The sequence below is a fragment of the Pelophylax lessonae genome (genome assembly GCF_965119305.1).
Source record: "Pelophylax lessonae genome assembly, chromosome: 4".
In the NCBI taxonomy this organism is placed as follows: Eukaryota; Metazoa; Chordata; class Amphibia; order Anura; family Ranidae; genus Pelophylax; species Pelophylax lessonae.
Genome location: NC_138771.1, coordinates 3,438,876 through 3,457,595, shown reverse-complemented (window position 1 = coordinate 3,457,595; position 18,720 = coordinate 3,438,876). Strand labels below are relative to the sequence as shown.

At 45.2% G+C, this 18,720-nt stretch overlaps 1 protein-coding gene across 1 annotated transcript in view; it reads left to right on the top strand.

Annotated features, from left to right (window-relative positions):
* UNC5D (unc-5 netrin receptor D) overlaps positions 1-18,720 on the top strand; it is a 991,829-nt gene that overhangs the window by 355,876 nt on the left and 617,233 nt on the right. The window contains exon 2 of the mRNA XM_082253174.1: positions 2,585-2,800. Within this exon, the coding sequence (XP_082109300.1) occupies positions 2,585-2,800 (216 nt within the window). The remainder of the gene's footprint in view (positions 1-2,584; positions 2,801-18,720) is intronic.

Sequence of the window (18,720 nt, the reverse complement as noted above, 5' to 3'; positions counted from 1 at the left end):
TGTCTGAGATTGAATGTCTGAGATTGAATGTCTGAGATTGAATGTCTGAGATTGAATGTCTGAGATCGAATGAATGTCTGAGATCGAATGAATGTCTGAGATTGAATGTCTGAGATTTTATTCCTGGTTGTGTTTGTATCCATAAGTAGAGGTTTTCCAGAAGCTTAGAAGGCTCCTTTCATAGAAGTGCAATTTCAGATATAAAATTCTGCCGCGCTGATAGTAATACAAAGCACATTATTAGAGGGAAAAACTTATGTGGAAAAAAAAAAAAAAAAAATTATAAATCAGTTTTTGTGCATAGATGAAAGCAACATTACCAATCACAAGTGACATCCCCCGCTGTGTAATAGGGAGTGTCAGAAAGTTTCTATAGTCACCACATGGGCCGTCACCGATAGTTAGATGGACAATTACCACAACCTATGGACTCTATTACCAAGTCAGATAGGACTGCAAACAATATCCTCATATCTGAGGCTGAGACCCAGAAAGTTACGTCTGATCCTCATAATAGCTGCGGTTCCTCAGGGTTATAATGGATAGATTTGGCCACCATGATGGGAAAAGATTCCTCAAAGAATCAAAACTGAAATGTCGACATAGTGTAAATCTATTAAACACATTTAATGAAAGTAAAGTGCAAGGCTACTCACATGAAGATCATAAAAACAGCGCTGTGTATACAAAACATATTAGTGAATGAATCCAGATACTCCAGAGATTGCATGCAAGCGCCGTGACGTCACGTGTGTTAGCGCAGCCCAACGCATTTCGTCATAATTGACTTGAGTCACACAGAAGAGCATGGCAATAGAGATCACATTGTTCTCAGATCCCCGTTCACATCAATGCAACTCAGCACAGAGCGATTCTGGAAAAGGTTCCTGTACTGTTTTGCTGCAATTCCAGCGCAATTTTGGTTTTAAAGAATTTGCAAACTACATCCAACTTGCACTACATAATCACGCTGAAGCTGCAATCACACCCGAGCGTAGTCTTTTTTTTTTGGGGGGGGTGTTTTGTTGCACATCTCTGAGCACTTTGTGTGTTTTTGTACAGCATTTTTGAGTTTTGACGTGTTTTTTGATTAGCCAGAAAAAAAAAAAAATATCATCTTTTTCATCATTTGTTGCTATGTGCTTCATCTTCTTCTTCCTGGTGTTTATTTATTTATTATTATTATTATTATTATTATTATTGTTATTATTATTATCATTTATTTATGTGTTAGGGTTAGGAGTTAACTAAGTAAATAAATAAACACCAGGGTTAGGGGTTAATTTATTTATTTTAGGACCTTTATTAATTATTTAATTTATTTATGTATTTATTATTATTATTTATTTATGTATTTATTTGTTAGGGTTAGGGGTTAACCAACTAAATAAATAAATAAACACCAGGGTTAGGGATTATATTTATTTGTTTTAGGAAATGTATTTATTTATTTATTTATTAATTCAATTATTAGCATTAGCCCCCGTTCACATAGGGGTGATCCGACTTCGGCTGGCGACCTCGCGCCGCGACCTCGGAGCGGCCGTCATGGACTTCATAACATTGAAGTCTATGGCGGTCACCTCCTGGTCGCCCCAAAGAAGCTCCGGACCCTTTTTCTAGGTCGGAGCGACTTGTGTCGCTCCTATTAGAACGGGTCCGCAGCTTCCCTATGGAAGGCGACCTGCGGCGGCCTGTGAGGCGACCAGGTCGCCTCACAGGTCGCCTCTATGTGAACGGGGGCTCATTATTATGTTTATTTATTGTGAATATTTAGTTTTTTTTATTTATTTATTGCTTTTGAGCAGAAAAAATGCTTGACAAAATGCACAAAAAACACTCATAAACACGTAAATTGTTCATTTCAATGCATTTCTACAGGGGAAAAAACTGCTTTGAAAATGCAGCAATCTGCTTAAGGCCCCTTTCACACTTGTGGGACCTAAAAGACACTCAGTATTACCGTGATTTTGACACAATTTGGCCATGATTTTGACTGGACTTCAAGCAATGCCTATGTCTATGGACCGCAAAATGCATCAAAGTTGGACCAAAGTATTGCAGGGACTACTTTAAAGTCATTGCAACTTGAAGTTTGAAGCTTGAACGGTACTCATAGAAAATCACGGAGTACGACTTGTCATGCGACTTTTCAGCCCCAAATTGCAGGACAAATTGCACAAGTGTGAAAGCGGCATAAATCAAGCTACAATGTAGCTCTAAAACCTTTCTGAACTTCAAGCGACTTGGAGTGAAGATGTGAACCAACTCCTTAGAGATGCATTGAATTTGCCTCCTTCAGCATTTTGGAGCTTCAAGCTACAAAACGCTTTAGGTGTGAATGGGGCCTGGAAATCGCATCAAAATCAGATGGCAGCAGTGTGAACCGAGCCTCACTCTGGGCTGCAATGACCTGCGGAGTATAGGGAGAAAATGCTTTTTATTTAGTTATTATCTGTTTGTAGAAATAGAACACAATTGGCACAGAAGTTAGAACGGTGATACATTGTATCACTCCAGAACTTTGTCTTCCTCAGTCTGATTATTACATAATAACCTTTTTTTCTCTTATTTTTCTTCCCAGGAAGCAATGGAGAGTCTCTGCCAGAATCGCTGCCTTCTGCCCCGGGCACCCTCCCCCATTTCCAGATGGAGCCTGAAGATGCCTACATCATCAAAAGCAATCCCATCATTCTACGCTGCCGGGCTTTGCCTGCCATCCAGATCTTCTTTAAATGTAACGGAGAATGGGTGCATCAGAACGACCACTGGTTCGAGGAGAGCGTCGATGAAAGCACAGGTAAGTCTAGAGGACTGGAGTAGGGCCTGGAAGATGGTTTCAAAATGTTCTTTTAACACCAAAACCCTGGAAGCCGTGTATGAAGTTCTTTTCAGGTGGTGCCGGGTCCCCGCTCGGATCTCTCATGGGGGAGTAGTGATAGACGCTTTCGTAACTGTGGACAAAGGGGAGATGTCTGCATACCTGGTGGTCCTAGAAAGAATAAGGAACTAGAAGTGGACTTTGCTGGCACATCATGACTGACACCATTGTCATAAAAACATGGTGGTCCTGTCCAAGGCTGGTGGAGTTCTGGTCCAGGGTTTTCTGCCTGCTCCAGACCCTCTTCCATAAAACGGTCTGCAGGGACACAAAGTTGGCTTTACTACACTGCCCGATTCCCGGCCTATACGCGCCCCAGCAGAAGCTGGCTACTTATCTTTTTATTTCTGCTAAGTGGACCATAGCGTAGGCCTGTAAGACGCCGCGCATTGCCATTTAGGGGGTGAAGTCATGTATGACTGCTCTGATGCTCGGTAATTTGGGGGGGGGCAAACCAATGCGCCCCCCCTTCCCGTTCCCCTCCCCCTGACGGACGTAAGGACGGCTGGCCAGCAGGCAGGCAAAACAACACACCATATCCACCCCCCCCCCCCCGAAAAGCTGGCCAGCCGGCCTCCTTACCTCCTCCTTTCCGAGCCGGGGAGTGGTGGATGGCTGTGCCGGTGTGCTCCTCCTCCAGCTGTGTGTCTCCACCCTCTTTCTGGCCAGTGGCCAGTAAGATGGCTTCTCCTTTTGGCCAATTGGGAAAGGGGTCTCACAACCCTCTTCCTGATTGGCTGGGAGGAGAATCAGTGTGACAATAGTTAATATTTATTTGCTATTGCCATACAAATGGGTGGGCTCAGGGCGCAGTGCCCACCCTTTTTTGAAGCCTATTAGAGCCTCTGGCTCTAATCAGGTGCTGCAAAAAAAAAAAAATCCCCTATTGGAATCCATGCGCCCAGCACCCTGCATGTAGATTAGGGGGCCAGATGCATGGGGGGGGTGACGCCCCTAATGGACGGGCTGCCACTGATGAGCAGATGTCTAGCATCCTGAATGATTCACATTCTAAATTCCTCAGTCTGGGAACTGTGGATTTCCCGAGCGTTTCCTTCACTTCACCTGGCTTGTTGGGGCCTTCACTGACTGCTCCGGACAGCGTCACCTTTCACCTTTCTACTTCCCTTTCTAGACTCCGCCTTTTTCCAGCTCCCTTCTACTTTCTTTCTGGTCCTTCCTTTCTCGTTCCCCTTTCTTCTTACTCTTACAGATGCCTCTGGGGTCGGTCTCAGGACTTGGACCACCCCTGGGATGACTGTGAGTAGGCTGTGGTGCGCAGCCTCTTCCCTCCCCCCCCCACTTTTCTTCCCCCCCCCCTTTTTTTTCATTTTACATTAAGAATTCTCCAGTATCCTCTTGATTACATGAAGGTTTTCAATGGCGGGTGTTTTTTGGATTCCTTTGTAATACCGGACCATTCTACAGCCCCTGTGTGAGCGATTTATATGCTCACTCTTCATCTTTTATGTTGTGTTATAAAACCAATAAGTACATGGAAACAGAATGCACAGGTAAGGAGGACGCTCCCATGACCGGGGAAGTCGGTATCTGGTAGATTACATGGCGGGCACTTCTCTTATTTGGAGAAGACTCTCTGAGTTTCTCTTTGCTGTCTGTGCCTCCATTGGAAGACCCATCTTCACTCCTTGTCATAGTGAGAGCTGGGGGGGGGGGGCAGTGAAGGGGGGCACACAAGAAGGGGGGCGGGATCAGAAGCAGGCAGAACAGGGAGAGGGATCGGTGTCAGAGAAGTAAATACAGGAATGATGCCCTGTGTCTGTGTCTCTCCCAGCAGCAGCTGAAAGCCAGTTTCTCCCCCCTCCTGCCAGCTTTCAGCTGCTGCAGGGAGAGACACAGACACAGGGCATCATTCCTGTATTTACTTCTCTGACACCGATCCCCCTCCCTATTCTGCCTGCTTCTGATTCCCCTCCTCTTCTTGTGTGCCCCCTTCACTGCACAGGGCTTCCTTCTGTAATTGCCCCTCCGCCCAACTGCACTGATTCCCCGTGCTGTTGGGGACCCCTTGTGTGCCCGGGCCCCCTACAGGAGGACTGGTGACCCCCCCCCCTTATCAGCGGCCCTATATGGATGCAATGGGAGGTATGGAGGTATGGCAGGTATGGAGGTATAGGAGGTATGGCAGGTATGGAGGTATGGCAGGTATGGAGGTACAGGAGGTATGGAGGTATGGGAGGTATGGGGGCAATGGGAGGTATGGGAGGTATAGGAGGTATAGAGGTATGTCAGTTATGGTGGTATGGAGGCAATGGGAGGTATGGTGGTAAGGCAGGTATAGGTATGGAGGTATGGAGGTATAGAAGGTATGGAAGTACAGGAGGTATGGAGGTACAGGAGGTATGGAGGCAATGGGAGGTATGGAGGCAATGGGAGGTATGGAGGTATGGAGGCAATGGGAGGTATGGAGGCAATGGGAGGTATGGAGGTAATGTGAGGTATGGAGGTACGGCAGGTATGGAGGCAATGGGAGGTATGGAGGCAATGGGAGGTATGGAGGTATGGCAGGTATGGAGGTATGGCAGGTATGGAGGTATGGGAGGTATTGAGGCAATGGGAGGTATGGAGGTAATGTGAGGTATGGAGGTACGGCAGATATGGAGGCAATGGGAGGTATGGAGGCAATGGGAGGTATGGAGGTATGGCAGGTATGGAGGCATGGAGGTACGGGAGGTATGGAGGCAATGGGAGGTATGGAGGTACATACAGGTTTTGATGTGGTGCCATTTTGGAAAAGGATCTCAGTCGAGCCCGTTCACACAGCTCTGGGGGCGGCTGCGGTCCGCATTCCAAAAGGGGTCGGTGCGTCTTTGGTTCCGATTCAAGTGTGAATTCAGGCAAAAAAAAAGATCTGACTCGCACCTGAATCGGTGAACCGCACCGGACGCCATGCTGTAAACTGCGGCTGCAGCTAGTGTGAACCCGGCCTATCAGGCCTATTTATTTATTATTTATTTATTTAAACATTTATTGTTTATAAGATAAAATCTGTATTTTTTGCTAGAAAATGACTCAGAACCCCCAAACATTATATATATATATATATATATTATTTTAGCAGAGACCCTAGAGAATAAAATGGAGATCGTTGCAGTACTTTGTCACATTGTATTTGCACAACGGTCTTACAAATGCAATTTTTTGGGAAAAAATACACTTTTTTTTAATAAAAAAAATAAGAAAACAGTAAAGTTAAACCATTTTTTTTCTATAATATGAAAGATGAGTAAATAGACACCCAACATGTAAGGCTTCAAAATTGCGCACACTGCTGGAATGACGACAAACATTGGTACTTCAAAATCCCCATAGGCGACAGTTTAAAAACTTCTACAGGTCACCAGCTTAGAGTTACAGAGGAGGTCGGGGGATGGAATTATTTCTCTCACTCTAACGATCGCGGCGATACCTCACATGTGTGGTTTGAACACCGTTTACATAAGTGGGCGTGACTTGCGTATGCGTTCGCTGTCTGTTTGTTATATAATGCGTCCTGTGAGAAGAGACGGGAAATGTTTAATTCTGAGGGCGTCGTCCGTTTCCCTATCCCAGGAATAGTGCGTCGGACGATGTACGCCGTTACTTAGGAGAACGCAGGTTGCGCCGCGCTGTGTGGTTAACAACCTCCAGCGGGTGATTGGCGGGGAACGCGTCACTCGCCTGCCAGGGAAATAAATTCAATTAAACAAAAAGTGACGTCCGAGCTTTGTTCAGCCGTCTGCGGGAGTGACAGGAGAACATCCTTCTGACAGCGCTGATTAACGAGGAGGAAAGTTTCCCACCACAGCAGAAAGTTTCCACCTGTCATAGATCACCTTCTGCCTTATTTATAAGGAGATCAGAATGATGAGACGCAGGGAGGTGTGACAGCGGGACTCCGAGGATCGAGGGGGGGAGGGGGTCCGGGTCACATGAAATCATTGCAGAGAATTAACGAGAAATTACAAACTACGAAGAAGGATCAGAAATCCGAGATTTCCTTCTTATGATTTCTATTATCCCTGCGTCCATCCCCCACAGACCCCCCCCCCCCCCCCACAGGGTGAACAGGAGGGGGCGGGCCTCCAATATCAGAAGTAGACGCGTGCGCTTCGTTTCATTACAAATTGAAATTCAGACACATTTTTTTCTTCGTTATTCAGAAATTCGGATGTATCCATTTTTTTTAATTACAATAGTAACGAGTTTAAACAAATCCGAAATAATAAAAAATAAACGTCGGACGGAATTTGAATCGCCTTGAATCAAATTTGAATGTTTTTTTAGAATAAAATTAAATTTTTTTTTCAAATCGAATTCGAATTTCTGCAGAGAATAAAATAAAGAAATAGAATGGAATATATTAGAATAGAAAAGAAAAGAATAGAAGATTAAGGGAGTAAAAGAGAACAGAATACTTAAAAAAACAAAAACAAAAAAAAAACCAATGGAATAGAAAATAAAGGGAAATAATATAAAATAAAAGAATAGAATAAAAAAAGAATAGCGTAAAACATAAAAAAAAAAAAAAAAAATAGAATAGAAAATAAAGGGATATAACAAAATAAAAGAATAGAAAAAAAAAAGAATAGCGTAAAACATAAAAAAAAAAAAATAGTATAGAAAATAAAGGGATACAGTATAATATAAAATAAGAGAATAGAATATAAAAAGAATAGCGTAAAACATAAAAAAAAAATAGAATTGAAAATAAAGGGTTATAATATAAAATAAAAGAATAGAATAAAAAAAGAATAGCGTAAAACATTAAAAAATAAATAGTATAGAAAATAAAGGGATATAATATAAAATAAGAGAATAGAATAAAAAAAGAATAGCGTAAAACATAAAAAAACTAATAGAAAATAAAGGGTTATAATATAAAATAAAAGAATAGAATAAAAAATAATAGCGTAAAACATAAAAAAATTGAATAAAAAAAATTGAATCAAATACGAACAGCTTTAGAATCAAATTACATTTTTTTCAAATCGAATTCGAATTTCTGCAGAGAATAAAATAGAAAATAAAGGAATACAATGGAAGATATTAGAATGGAAAGGAAAAGAATAGAAGATTAAGAAAGTAAAAGAGAACAGAATACAAAATAAAAGAAAATAATTGAGTAGAAAATAAAGGGATATGATATAAAATAAAAGAATGAAAAAGAATAGCGTAAAACATAAAAAAAAAAATAGAATAGAAAATAAAGGGGTATTATATAAAATAATAGAATAGAATAAAACAGTATGACATAAAACATAAAAAAAAAAAAATAGAATAGAAAATAAAAGAACGGAATAAAATAAAAAAGAAAATAAAGGAATAGAAAAAAATAGAATAATAGAAAAAAAAAAAAAAACACAACAGAATAAAATAGAAAGAATATAACCATCTTCTGAATATTGAATAGAATACATTTGCATTTGAATAGAAAAGAAGAGAATAGAATAAAAAATAAAATAGAAAAGAATGAAATATAAAAAAAACAATAGAATAGAAAGAATATAACAAAATAACCATTTTCCGAAATTCTAATTTTGAAAAGAATACATTTGAATTCACATAGAATAGAAAAGAATAGAAAAGAATAGAAAATAAAAGAATATAATAGAAAAGTATAGAATAGAATAGATAAAAACATTCGATCAGAATGGAATAGAAATAAATAAAATATAACCATTTTCCAAAATTTGAATTTCAAATAGAATAAATTTGATTTTAAATGGAATTTGAAATAATTATTTTCTATTGTAAACTGATTAAAGTTTTCTTGAACTCGGTCACATTTTTTTCGTCTAATCAGAAGAATGCGTTGATTTAGTACAGAAAATGGATTTTGTTACAATGTATCATACAGGAGATTCCGGTGTACAGACTTTCCCAAGATGGCCACAGACAGGGTTAGAAATCAGGGGGCGCAGTACAGCCTACCAGACAAGGGGTCCCCACCCTGACAGGGCCAAGGTCTGAGCCTGAGCACCCCTCCCCCAGCCAGTGGAGAAGATGGAGGCAGCATGCACGGTGCGCTGTGGGGAGATTTGGGGTTGGTAAAATTGCACTAGCAGGGGTAGGATATAATGTACAGAGAAGAGGGTGAAATGTAGGGAACATAGAGTGCAGGTGTCTGGAGTATGTAATATACAGAGTGCAGGAATCAGGGGTATAAAATGCACTAAATGCAGGTGTCAGAAATATGTACAGAGTGTAGAGTTCAGGAGTGTGTACCACACAGTGTGCAGGGGTCAGGAGTAAGTACTACACAGTGTGCAGGGGTCAGGAGCGGGAATTCATAGAGTGCTGGGGTCAGGAGCGGGAATTCATAGAGTGCTGGGGTCAGGAGCGGGAATTCATAGAGTGCATGGGTCAGGAGCGGGAATTCATAGAGTGCTGGGGTCAGGAGCGGGTAATCCATAGAGTGCAAGGGTCAAGAGTGGGTAATCCATAGAGTGCAGGGGTCAGGAGTGGGTAATCCATAGAGTGCAGGGGTCAGGAGTGGGTAATCCATAGAGTGCAGGGGTCAGGATTGGGTAATCCATAGAGTGCAGGGGTCAAGAGTGGGTAATCCATAGAGTGCAAGGGTCAGGAGTGGGTAATCCATAGAGTGCAGGGGTCAGGAGTGGGTAATTCATAGAGTGCAGGGGTCAGGAGTGGGTAATTCATAGAGTGCAGGGGTCAGGAGTGGGTAATTCATAGAGTGCAGGGATCAGGAGTGGGTAATCCATAGAGTGCAGGGGTCAGGAGTGGGTAATTCATAGAGTGCAGGGTTCAGGAGCGGGTAATCCATAGAGTGCAGGGGTCAGGAGCGGGTAATCCATAGAGTGCAGGGGTCGGGAGCGGGTAATTCATAGAGTGCAGGGGTCAGGAGTGGGTAATTCATAGAGTGCAGGGGTCAGGAGTGGGTAATCCATAGAGTGCAGGGGTCAGGAGCGGGTAATTCATAGAGTGCAGGGGTCAGGAGCGGGTAATCCATAGAGTGCAGGGGTCAGGAGCGGGTAATCCATAGAGTGCAGGGGTCAGGATTGGGTAATCCATAGAGTGCAGGGGTCAGGATTGGGTAATCCATAGAGTACAGGGGTCAGGAGCGGGTAATCCATAGTGTGCAGGGGTCAGGAGTGGGTAATCCATAGGGTGCAGGGGTCAGGAGTGGGTAATTCATAGAGTGCAGGGGTCAGGAGTGGGTAATCCATAGAGTGCAGGGGTCAGGAGCGGATAATTCATAGAGTGCAGGGGTCAGGAGCGGGTAATCCATAGAGTGCAGGGGTCAGGAGCGGGTAATTCATAGAGTGCAGGGGTCAGGAGTGGGTAATTCATAGAGTGCAGGGGTCAGGAGTGGGTAATCCATAGAGTACAGGGGTCAGGATTGGGTAATCCATAGAGTGCAGGGGTCAGGAGTGGGTAATCCATAGAGTGCAGGGGTCAGGAGTGGTTAATCCATAGAATACAGGGGTCAGGAGCGGGTAATCCATAGAGTGCAGGGGTCAGGAGTGGGTAATTCATAGAGTGCAGGGGACCGGAGTGTGTATTTTACATAGTTCAGGGGTTCAAAGTAGTTAATGTTCAGAGACAGGGGTAATGAGTGAGTAATGTACATAATGCAAGGGGTCAGAATTTGTGTACTTAGAGTGCAGGGATCAAAACTGGGTATTGTACAGAGTGCAGGGGTCAGGAGATGGTAATGAACATACTTTTGGGGTCAGGAGTGGGAAACACTTTGGGTGCAAGGGTCAGATGTGAGTAATGTACATAGTTCAGGGATCAGGAGTGGGTAATGTACATAGTTCAGGGTTCAGGAGTGGGTATTGTACATAGTTCAGGGATCAGGAGTGGGTAATGTACATAGTTCAGGGTTCAGGAGTGGGTAATGTACATAGTTCAGGGGTCAGGAGTGGGTAATGTACATAGTTCAAGGGTCAGGAGTGGCTAATGTACATAGTTCAGGGGTCAGGAGTGGGTATTGTACATGGTTCAGGGGTCAGGAGTGGGTAATGTACATGGTTCAGGGGTCAGGAGTGGGTAATGTACATAGTTCGGGGGTCAGGAGTGGGTAATGTACATGGTTCAGGGGTCAGGAGTGGGTAATGTACATAGTTTGGGGGGTCAGGAGTGGGTAATGTACATGGTTCAGGGGTCAGGAGTGGGTAATGTACATAGTTCAGGGGGTCAGGAGTGGGTAATGTACATAGTTCAGGGGTCAGGAGTGGGTATTGTACATGGTTCAGGGGTCAAGAGTGGGTAATGTACATAGTTCGGGGGTCAGGAGATGGTAATGTACATAGTTCAGGGGTCAGGAGTGGGTAATGTACATAGATCAGGGGTCAGGAGTGGGTAATGTACATAGTTGGGAGGTCAGGAGTGGGTAATGTACATAGTTCAAGTGTCAGGTGTGGGTAATGTACATGGTTCAGGGGTCAGTAGTGGGTAAAATGCATAGGTCGGGGGGGGGGGGAGTGGGTAATGTACATAGTTCAGGGGTCAGTAGTGGGTAATGTACATAGTTCAGGGGTCAGGAGGGGGGTAATGTACATAGTTGGGGGGGTCAGGAGTGGGTAATGTACATAGTTTGGGGGTCAGGAGTGGGTAATGTACATAGTTCAGGGGTCAGGCGTGGGTAATGTACATGGTTCAGGGGTCAGGAGTGGGTAATGTACATAGTTGGGGGGTCAGGAGTGGGTAATGTACATAGTTCAGGGGTCAGGCGTGGGTAATGTACATAGTTCAGGGGTCAGGAGTGGGTAATGTACATAGTTCAGGGGTCAGGAGTGGGTAATGTACATAGTTCAGGGGTCAGGAGTGGGTAATGTACATAGTTGGGGGGTCAGGAGTGGTCCAGGGGTCAGGGGTGGGTATTGTACATGGTTAAGGGGTCAGGAGGGGGTAATGTACATAGTTCAGGGGTCAGGAGTGGGTAATGTACATAGTTCGGGGATCAGGAGTGGGTAATGTACATAGTTCAGGGGTCAGGAGTGGGTAATGTACATAGTTCAGGGGTCAGGAGGGGGTAATGTACATAGTTCAGGGGTCAGGAGTGGGTAATGTACATTGTTTGGGGGTCAGGAGTGGGTAATGTACATAGTTGGGGGGTCAGGAGTGGGTAATGTACATAGTTCAGGGGTCAGGAGTGGGTAATGTACATTGTTTGGGGGTCAGGAGTGGGTAATGTACATGGTTCAGGGGTCAGGAGTGGGTAATGTACATAGTTGGGGGGTCAGGAGTGGGTAATGTACATAGTTCAGGGGTCAGGAGTGGGTAATGTACATAGTTTTGGGGTCAGGAGTGGGTAATGTACATAGTTGGGGGGTCAGGAGTGGGTAATGTACATAGTTTGGGGGTCAGGAGTGGGTAATGTACATAGTTGGGGGGGTCAGGAGTGGGTAATGTACATAGTTTGGGGGTCAGGAGGGGGTAATGTACATAGTTTTGGGGTCAGGAGTGGGTAATGTACATAGTTGGGGGGTCAGGAGTGGGTAATGTACATAGTTTGGGGGTCAGGAGTGGGTAATGTACATAGTTGGGGGGGTCAGGAGTGGGTAATGTACATAGTTCAGGGGTCAGGAGGGGGGTAATGTACATAGTTCAGGGGTCAGGAGGGGGGTAATGTACATAGTTCAGGGGTCAGGAGTGGGTAATGTACATAGTTCAGGGGTCAGCAGTGAGAATCATACAGGCTGCAGATGGGGGGAATGCACACGCCATGGCAGCAATGCTTTACATCTGTCCAGTCACGTTCAGCCGTCGAATGCGACCCGGTCCACTGAATGGCTCCGCCCCCCCCCTCCATGTACAATGCACACCATTTCAGCTTATTTAGGGAATAAATCTGTCAGTGACCCCCCCCCCCAGGGTGTATAAGCTTTATATTTCAGCAGAAATCCCCCCCCCCCCCCAAAAAAAAAATAAAGAAAAATAAAAAAATTGGGCACTAATCTGCATGATTACCCCCTAGAGAAAAATTCTCCCTCCTCCACGTACAAATTCACCCCCCTGCCGAAATCCCCCCTCCCAGCACAAATCTCTGCCCCCTCCATCCCCCCAACACAAATGCCCAGCCCCCAAAAAATCCCCCCTCCTAGCACAAATACTTCACACCTCAAATTTCCCTCCCAAGTACACATTCTCTCCCCCCCCCCTACTTCAAATCACCCTCCTAGCACAAATATACCCCCTATCCCCCTCCTAGCACAAACAACCACCAACCATCTCTACTAGCACAAATCCCCCCCCCCCCAAAAAAAAAATCTCGCCCCCTTTACCATACCACCTGCTCTAGCATAAACCCACAAATCGACCCTCATATTACAAATCCTCTTCCCCCCTCCCAACACAAGTCTCCCTAAATCACCACTCCTAGCACACCCCCCACATTTCGCCTACTAGAACAATTCTTACCCCTTGCTGCCCCCAAATTTCTCCTCCCAGCACAAATCTCCTTCCTCCTCAATCTTTTCGCGGTGCCCCCCCCCCACCTTACATAATACCGCAGTGCCCAGGGCAACCGCCCCTCCTGCCTACCCCGTGTCCCGGCCTGGATTTCAGCAGGAGGAGGATAGGAGGGGTGGCGGGGGCGGCATATAGAACCAATCTTCTCTGCTTTCCTCCTGCAGCCAATAAAAGGGAGGAGGGGATTGGTTCCTTTATATGCTGCCCCCCATCGCCCCCTGTACATACGCCCCTGGGTGGTTTAGAAGGTTGGGGGGGGGGGAGGTGATCAATTATTCAGGTTTGAAGCCCAAGTCCAATAATGATTTTTTACCCCCAGTATAGGCCGGTGATGGAGGAGTTTCTTCCCCCACATCCTTCTCCTCCCTCTCTTCATAAAACTAGACACTTGGGTGACCCGATATTTATTTCTGTATTTGACCTAAAAGTCCTTCCTGGAAGGTCTGACTGTGCTGAACAGAGACTGAACAGAGACTGAACAGAGACTGAACAGAGACTGGACAGAGACTGGACAGGGACTGAACAGAGACTGAACAGAGACTGAACAGAGACTGGACAGGGACTGAACAGAGACTGAACAGAGACTGAACAGAGACTGGACAGGGACTGGACCGGGACTTTCAGATAGAATTTCTGACAGATGTTAGAATTGCCAAATTGCCATTGTAGCGCTGCCCCTGTAGGAGGCGCTGTAGATTTAACAGGTTCTTTACCAACACAGTGCAGAGGCAGCCAGGCACACAGCAACGGTTCCTTCACTCCGGCCCAGTAAACAGGAGAGGTCGTATTTTCTTCAGCTTGTAGAAATGGTACCAGGAGGGGGTTCAGGGTGATGTTGGAAACTCCAAATGTCAGGTATTGTTGGCAGAGGACTCGTCTAACTCAGTAGCACAAGCACAGGTAGACTGGGACAGTTCACGGCTGGGGACCATGAAGTAGCTTTAGCACAGGTGAAGGTAAACTGAAACAGTCAACAGGTTCACGGCTGGGGACCATGAAGTAACTTTGACCTGGGTAAAGGCAGACTGGAACAGTCCACTGGTTCATGGATGGGGACCATGAAGTCACTTTGAAACAGGTAAAGGCAGACTGAAACAGTCCACAGGTTCACGGCTGGGGACCATCAGGTAGCTTTAGCACAGGTGAAGGTAAACTGAAACAGTCAACAGGTTCACGGCTGGGGACCATGAAGTAACTTTGACACAATTAAAGGCAGACTGAAACAGTCCACAGGTTCACGGCAGGGGACCATCAAGTAGCTTTAGCACAGGTGAAGGTAGACTGAAACAGTCCACAGGTTCATGGCTGGGGACCATGAAGTAACGTTAGCACAGGTAAAGGCAGACTGGAACAGTCTACAGTTTCATGGTTGGGGACCATCAAGTAGCTTTAGCACAGATAAAGGTAAACTGGAACAGTCCACAGGTTCATGGTTGGGGACCATGAAGTAACTTTGACACAGGTAAAGGCAGACTGAAACAGTCCACAGGTTCATGGCTGGGGACCATAAAGTAACTTTGACACAGGTAAAGGCAGACTGAAATAGTCCAGAGGTTCATGGCTGGGGACCATAAAGTAGCTTTAGCACAGGTAAAGGTAGACGGAACAGTCCACATGTTCATGCCTAGGGGTTTATAAAGAAACTTTGACACAGGTAAAGGCAAACGGCATCCAACATGGAGAATAGCAATCAGCATGCGTGCTGACACCCCTACACGTTTCGTCATAAACTGTCGTCATCCAGGGGACTCCCTGCCTGTTGTGGTCGGCGTCACTCCATAGATAAGTGATGTCGAACCTATGGCACGCGTGCCGAAGCTGCCGCCGCTGATGCCTGGCCTCTCTAATCCTCCCTCCCCCCGCACGGCAGTGGCACTATGACAAGGGGGGAAGCGAGCGCGGACTGTCAGTGTATTTCCCCGCTCGCCTCCCTTCTGTCAAGCAGCCCTGGACAGAGACAGAGCGGCACTTACAGAGATCGCCGCCCGCTCTGATTCCTCCTGCCTCCCCATTGGCTGCAGCCAAGCACCAATGAGGAGGTTGACAAGTGCACCATGGGACATTTAGTCCCGGAAGACTATGGGGAGAGAAAGAGAGAGATCAAGAGCGTGAGAAAGACTGGAGCAGCACACTGTGAGCCAGGGGACAGAGAGGCTGTGAGGATACCCCCCCTGCAGTGCCAGTTGCGGGCCTTGCCAAGGGCAACCGAGAGTGGGTGGACATCTGTTCGGAGGAAGTGTTGCTGTGTCCCTGGGATTGCTGAGAGGCCCTTGTGGCCATTTTCTGTGGCTGTTAATAAATTGCATTGTCAAGAGTGGGGAACAACACTAGAAATGGAGAGGCTGCGCACCCCAAATTATACTAGAAAAAGAGGGTACCAGGGTACCAACCCGCAGGGGTTTTAAGGCAGCAAAATTGAAACAAGTATATTGTAGGAACTACAACGTATTCTTTAAAAAATATTTCTTTATTAACAAATAGCCAAGTATGAAGACCATGGATAGGACATTAACCACTTAAGCCCCGGAAGATTTTACCCCCTTCCTGACCAGGGCCTATTTTGTGATTCGGCACTGCGTGAATTTAACGGACAATTGCGCGGTCGTGTGACGCTGTACCTAAACGAATTTGGCGTCCTTTTTTTCCCACAAACAGAGCTTTCTTTTGGTGGTATTTGATCACCTGTGCGATTTTTTGATCATGCGCTATAAACAAAAAAAAGAGCGTCAATTTTGCAAAAATAACAATATTTTTCACATTTTTTTATATGAAATTCCCCCCCCCAAAAAAGTAAAAATCTAATTTTTTTAACATTTTGGGCCAATTTGTTTTATGCTACATATGCTTGGTAAAAAAAAATCGCAAAAAGCGTATTTTGATTGGTTTGTGCAAAAGTTATCACGTTTACTAACAAAGGGAAAGATTTCTGTCATTTTTGTTGTTTTTTTTTAACGCATAATGGCAGCGATCTGCGATTTTGTTTGCGGTACTGCGACATTGCGGCGGATAGATCGGACCCTTGACTGACATTTTTGACACTTTTGGGGGTACCAGTGACATTTCTACAGTAATCAGTGCTAAAAATATGCACTGTCACTGTAAAATTACACTGGCAGTGAAGGGGTTAACTTTTTTTGAGAGGGAGGGGTTATGTGTATCCCTAGGGGCGTGATTCTAACTGTGATTGGCTGTGGCTTGAGGGGTAGGAACAGTGATCAACGGTCCTACATTGTAGAACCGTATGATCACCATTCCTACACAGGGGAGAATGACAGGCAGCTTTGTTTACATTAGTCGCCTGCCTTTCTCCCTCTCCACCTGACGATCGCGAGTGACCGGCGAACATTGGGTCCGCCGGTCACACGCGTGGGGGGGGGTCCATGACCACGCGGGAGCGGGAGCACGCCTCCGGTGGCGCTCACTCGCTCCCTAGACCCTCACAGGCTAGCGATGTATCGCTACGTCGCTCTGCCTGTGAGGGGGCTGACCGCCGTCGTAAATAGTCGTGCGGCAGTCGGCAAGTGGTTAAAACATCCCCACAGAGGGTAAAAAGGGTATATTATGAGCTCTGGTTTACAGAAATTGACAACAGTTACAAAATAACAATCGCACAAATGATCATCACATGTAGAAGGAAAACTTTGACGTGTTTCGACCTGAGAAAGGTCTTCTTCAGGGGGTCTGTGACGTCAGATTGGCGAAGTCAATCAAGGACCAGAGATCAAATAGGTGGCTACGGCATCCTCTGGAGACATGGAGGTATGGGGTTCACTCACTGCAGGTGGCAGGAAAAATGATGATGATCATCCTACATCTATGGGGACCCTCTGTGTCCATTGGCTATGCCGCCGGTATATGACCCAAGGAAGCAGACGGTTTTCTTTTCTAATATTTATCAGTAAAGCAAATCATTTCATGTTCCCGGCGTAGAGCGGCCCTGTTTACTCCTCAGATATCGTCAGACAAACCGCCGTCCGAGGTCAGAGAAGCTAACAATCTCATTATAGTTTCCATATCTCTGGAAGTGACCCTTTCTATGCAGCCTATGCCGGGGCAGATGGTTAAATAAAGTTGGCAAACCAAAGTTATCACCGACTCACCTTGAACATTTCCTCAAGGTCAGAACAGTCAGATGTTCTTCATCCCTTCATTTCTAATTTGTATATAGAGAAATGATGGCCTCTGTAGACCACAATGAGTTAATTGAGCTCCATTTATTTTCGAGGGATTTGTAATTATTCGGCACACCGGAGTTCTCCTCTCCGGTCCTCGCTCTCGCTCGGCATAATTCCTCGGCGTTCCGTTTCACCATGCGCTCGCTGTTGCGGAGTTGCTTAGCAATCGTGTGACTAACATCATCAAAGAAGATCCAGCAACTTTATCGAGGCTTTTCATCTCCTCTTCCCAGATTACAGATAAGAAAATATACAGAGGGGTTATATCTACAGAATCCGCGCTTCCCCCTCGCCGTTCCGCCACATTAAATAATAATGACAACAATCCTAAAAATACAGGACGTGTCTGACCGTCTCCGAGACCGCCATGTGCAGAGAAGACATTCATGGAGGTGGGGGGGTTAGAGTTTAATGGAACCTCACAAAGTTTGACATCACCGGGAAGATTTGTATGATGGGGGAAATGTTACAAATCCACCAAGAGATACAATATAATTATACCAAAATTATCTGAGAACGTGATTTCATTCATTTTTAATGTTCAAAGCAAACTCCCCCATCCATCCATCCTTCCATGTCTCCATCCATCCTTCCATGTCTCCATCCATCCATCCTTCCATGTCTCCATCCATGTCTCTATTCATCCATCCATGTCTCCATCCATCCATCTATGTCTCTATCCATCCATGTCTCCATCCATCCATCTATGTCTCTATCCATCCATGTCTCTATCCATCCATCCATGTCTCTATTCATTCATCCATATGTCCATCCATCCATCCATCCATCCATCCATCCATCCATCCATCCATATCTCTATTCATCTATCCATGTCTCCATCCATCCATGTCTCTATCCATCTTTGTCTCCATCCCTATCTCCATACATCCATGTCTCCATACATCCATGTCTCTGTCCATCCAATAATTTCTCCATTCATGTCTCCATCCATCCATCCATCTATGTCTATCCATCCATCCATTAATGTCTCCATTCATCCTTTCATGTCTCCACCCATCCATCCATCCTTCCACTCCCTCATCCATTCATGTTTCCATCCACCCATTCATGTTTCCAAACATCCATCCATGTCTCCATCCATCTCTCCATCCATCCATCCATCCATCCGTCCTTCACTCCCCCATTGATCCATGTCCACTCTCCATACATCCATTTATGTCTCCAACCATCCATCCATGTCTCCATCCATCTTTCCATGTCTCC